At 34.9% G+C, this 4,219-nt stretch overlaps 1 protein-coding gene across 1 annotated transcript in view; it reads left to right on the forward strand.

Annotated features, from left to right (window-relative positions):
• The window catches only part of CNTN5 (contactin 5), a 220,073-nt gene that overhangs the window by 192,934 nt on the left and 22,920 nt on the right, over positions 1-4,219 (forward strand). The window contains exons 16-17 of the mRNA XM_057370839.1: positions 1,292-1,362; positions 3,450-3,684. Of these exons, the coding sequence (XP_057226822.1) occupies positions 1,292-1,362; positions 3,450-3,684 (306 nt within the window). The remainder of the gene's footprint in view (positions 1-1,291; positions 1,363-3,449; positions 3,685-4,219) is intronic.

Below are 4,219 nucleotides of genomic sequence, written 5' to 3' on the forward strand. Positions count from 1 at the left end.
AAGGAAGGAAGGAAGGAAGGAAGGAAGGAAGGAAGGAAGGAAGGAAGGAAGGAAGGAAGGAAGGAATCCATACTCTTTGTAGGGCTGTGTCATTTATGAGGAGAAACAGAATGAGGCTTATTTAGTTCTTTATAATGGAGCTCAGGGTTCAAAAAGTGACTACACAAATGAATGTTGAAGTTTTAGGTGGTCTGACAGCATTTATTAAAATTGCYTTTTCATTGAACTGAATCTAACAATGGCCAGCACAAGAAACAGAGAGGACTGTGTACATTTATTTAAATGCATTTTATTTGGTCTAGTTCAGAAGCACAGTGCTACTCAATAAATAAGCTAAATAACATGCAATAAGGCCTAAACAACATGAAATGAGGCCTAAACACTCTCAGTACATTTCTACCAATGGCCTATGTGCTGCTGTAAAGAAGAAAAGAAAATGTTTATATTTTAGGATACATTTAATCTAATAGAGAATGGAAGTATCACCTCCTCACAGTAAATAAACTCAAGACATTGGTCACTTGGGGAGTTTCATTAGAGGCACTAAACAAGGCAAAAGAAATTATACRGTTCCAATGGAACAATTGAGATTCYTGGTTTTGCAAAATATGTTAATCCAAATCAAAATGATGATGATAGTTTTAATCATTTTAAAGAATTTCATCAGCTGCTCATAAGCTTTWAAGCTGTAATGATGAGCTCAATCCTTCAAAAGCTGTGGGTAGGACTGCTTCCAGCAATATGCAACAAATCATGAGGGGTGTTTAAYGGTGGTTGCTCTAAAATTTCCAAAAATTGCCTCCCCGGTAGAGAAGTGAAAAATACATTTACCATAATTAAAACATTCTAAATCATTAACTACCTGCAAAATAATAGAGGCATTGTTATGTCCTAAGATTTTACCTGAAATCTGAAATATGCCAGGTTTCCTGGAATTTCAAGTTTTTTGTTAAAAAATTACAACCCCTAATGAGATATTTCCTGTTTTATCTCTTAGGCGATCTATGCATTGAAATTTTTACCAATCTGCAAGAGATTTAGTGCTTAAGCAGTTTTTCATTCCAGCATTATTTTTACTCTCACCTTATGCTTTGTTTGAGTTTTCTAGCTTAYGTGTGCAATTCTCTGAAATAAAACTTGAGCAAATTTTCTTTATCACAKAGTGCTATGTTTTCATATCTGTTCTGATTTAACAGTCTCATGTCTTCTGCAGCAACTTATTACTATGGGGAAAACTTCAATAACTTGGATATTCTGGTTTGTTTTGTTTTGTTTTTCCTTTTCGTCACAGTTCCAAAGACTCCTCCAGCTAATGTAAGTGGCAGAAGTGGAAGGAGACATGAATTAGTGATAGCATGGGAGGTAAGGGGACTTTTCTGTTTAAAGGTTTAGTTTCATGTTAACTGCTTTGAGGACAAAGTAAAGAGTATTCTACTGGGGTTTCCTGACAACAAATCTTGTCAACACATGAACACAAAGTACTGTTCTTAAATATTTTCTAAAATTTCAAAGTACTGTGCATTTTCATGAGGTTTGAGTTGAAGATATTACAGCATCAGCTATTCTACTAATCTATCAGGCTTTTCTTCCTGATCTACTTCTTGGGTTTATTTGATTTCTCTGGATCTTGTGCAAACACCACACCAGATAAAATAATAGCTAAGAGAAGAGAAGGAAAACCTTGAAAATTTATTTAAACTTCAATTAAGAAATAATTTTTTAACTGTTTAATAAAAATGCTAAACTAAAGAGAATGTATTTGTGACACAATATGCAATGCAGATGKATGGTCATGCCAGTGGGCGGTTGGAGGAGTGGGAGTTGTTTTCTCTGCTAATCATAAAAAAAAATGGTAGAAGAGAGACTTTTCTCAAGGAGTTTTCAAAACTTCTAGATTCATAATGAACTGTTTCAGATTAATAAAATGTCCATACATATACTCAAGAAAAATTTCATCAAATAAAAATAAGGGGTTAAAATGCAAAGAGTTTTAGCTAAGCCAATTCGAGGAGTGATTCAAGTAGTAAGAGAAACACCAAATTCTGACTGATTGTTTCAATAGGCAAATTTTAGGACATCTAAAGAGATTGCCTTTCTGTTGGCCTGTCTGCCTTTTTCAACACCAGCTACCAAGGACAGCTGAGACAGAGCTGATATCAGTTTGCCTTATACTCTTTGAGGGTAAATATCAACGTCTCTTAGGAGACAATTTGCTGAACCCTAAACAAAAATACCAGGTGGCTAGAGCTGTATCTGATATGAATGGACCTAATCCCAGTCCCCAATAAGATATATTAGTGTGTAGTATTCATATTGAGTGTCTTTATAGCWTTCCCCAGCTGACTGGGGTGGGAACTGCTGGAGAGTGTTATAACTCCCTCTCCATCAAGGGTCAAAGTTTTCTTCCGAAAGAAACCAGAGACCCAGGGATGAAACTAGGTTACAAAGTCTGTCTTAGTTTTGCATCCTCTGCCCATAAAGACCAGATTATTTTTTTCTGGATGYACAGTGCACGCTTTCAGGAGGATGAGTAGAAAATTTTGTCTGCCTGATGGGGAGACATTCACTTGAAATGTGGAAGGGAGAAGAATCACTGTCACCTATGCCCTGGTTCTGATTCATATGTCCATTAGCTGCTTATCTATGATGGACATTTCAAGACAGGGAGTTTAGACACCCATTTTTGGACATTTCTCATAAATTTAATATGCTGAMAGCTGTTAAATATAACTTAATCCCTAAACTAGTCAATTGAGTTCATAATAAATGTAAGCTACTGCTGATTTACTAATTAGCATGAAAAGTTCCATTCATTGAGTTGGACATGTAAGTTTTAGCTTTTGCAGTGCTCAGACTCTGAAACAGATAAACCCCTTTTCTAGCTGCCTGCTTATGTCAGATGAGTCCCAATTTAAGTGGCTAATTTCACAGATCCTCTGAGGAGGGAAAAACAAATGATTTTTTTCCAAAAAAAAAAAAAAAAAAGAGTACAGAACCTTTTGAAAATTAGAAAAACTTATATTTATTGTAAGGTATTCTAAGGCTGAAGTTGAACCCTGRAATTAAATCTCTAAGACTTAATTTTCCATTTGGAACAGAACTTACACAGGCTGACTACTGAAACCCAAAAGAGTCCCACCGTGGTTAGTATCMTACACATTGTGTTACTCACAATATATTGCCACATATTTTTAAYAAAGCCACTGATAGGGGCTATTGCACCAATAGACAACAGGTTAAGAAGTGGGATATATAAAAGAAAACATTTTTATGAGCTCTGGTGATTAGGTGAGGAAGCTCTCTTATAAGGGTCCTCTTTGGAAGTAATTGTCCTTATGAGGACAATTTATTTACCAGATAAGTAAAATCCTATAATGCAACCATGAGTGTTTTCTAAATTAGTAAAACAATTTCTGATCATAATTAAGTTTCTGAACTTAATTTTTCAGCCAGTGTCAGAAGAGTTTCAGAGTGGAGAAGGATTTGGATATATTGTAGCCTTCAGACCAAATGGAACACGTGGGTGGAAGGAAAAAATGGTGACATCTTCAGATGCTTCAAAATTCATCTACAGAGATGAAAGTGTGCCACCTCTGACTCCTTTTGAAGTGAAAGTTGGTGTTTACAACAATAAAGGAGATGGTCCCTTCAGCCCTATTGTGGTCATCTGCTCAGCTGAAGGAGGTCAGTTAAATGAAGTTAAATTACATGTTGTGGATTATATTAAGCTATTGATTTATAATATGTGCAGAGAAGAAAGTGAACTAACTTTCCRAGCTTACCAYGAAAGCAAATGATGAAGTTTGGGAACAGACTCAAGGCACATAAGTCATAATTTAAACAAAACAAAACAAAACCCACAAAACCAAATTTTCTCTCATGAAAGTTCATCCCTACTGTGAAATCATTMGTCTTAACTTTAGACAGGGTTTTTCTAGCAATGAGAAAAGAAAGGATGTTATTTTCTAATGTTTCTGAGATTTATGATCCTTTTTTTGATAGTTTAATCAAAGAACAGATCAAAGACTACATAAATTCATTTATTAATGTTCCTTTCCTGGTTAATGGGTACTGAAAGTGCACAGAAATATGTTTTGTTCTACTTTTTATTTTATTAGTAGAAAATTTTTGACTTTGCATTAATATCCCAGTCTTCAATATCCCAGTGAATAATAGGAATAACTGTGAAGAACAAATGAAAAATATTTCTTGAAAAATT

Source organism: Malurus melanocephalus, unplaced genomic scaffold (genome assembly GCF_030028575.1).
Source record: "Malurus melanocephalus ecotype Western Australia unplaced genomic scaffold, MMel_1.1 scaffold_134, whole genome shotgun sequence".
NCBI classification, from domain to species: Eukaryota; Metazoa; Chordata; class Aves; order Passeriformes; family Maluridae; genus Malurus; species Malurus melanocephalus.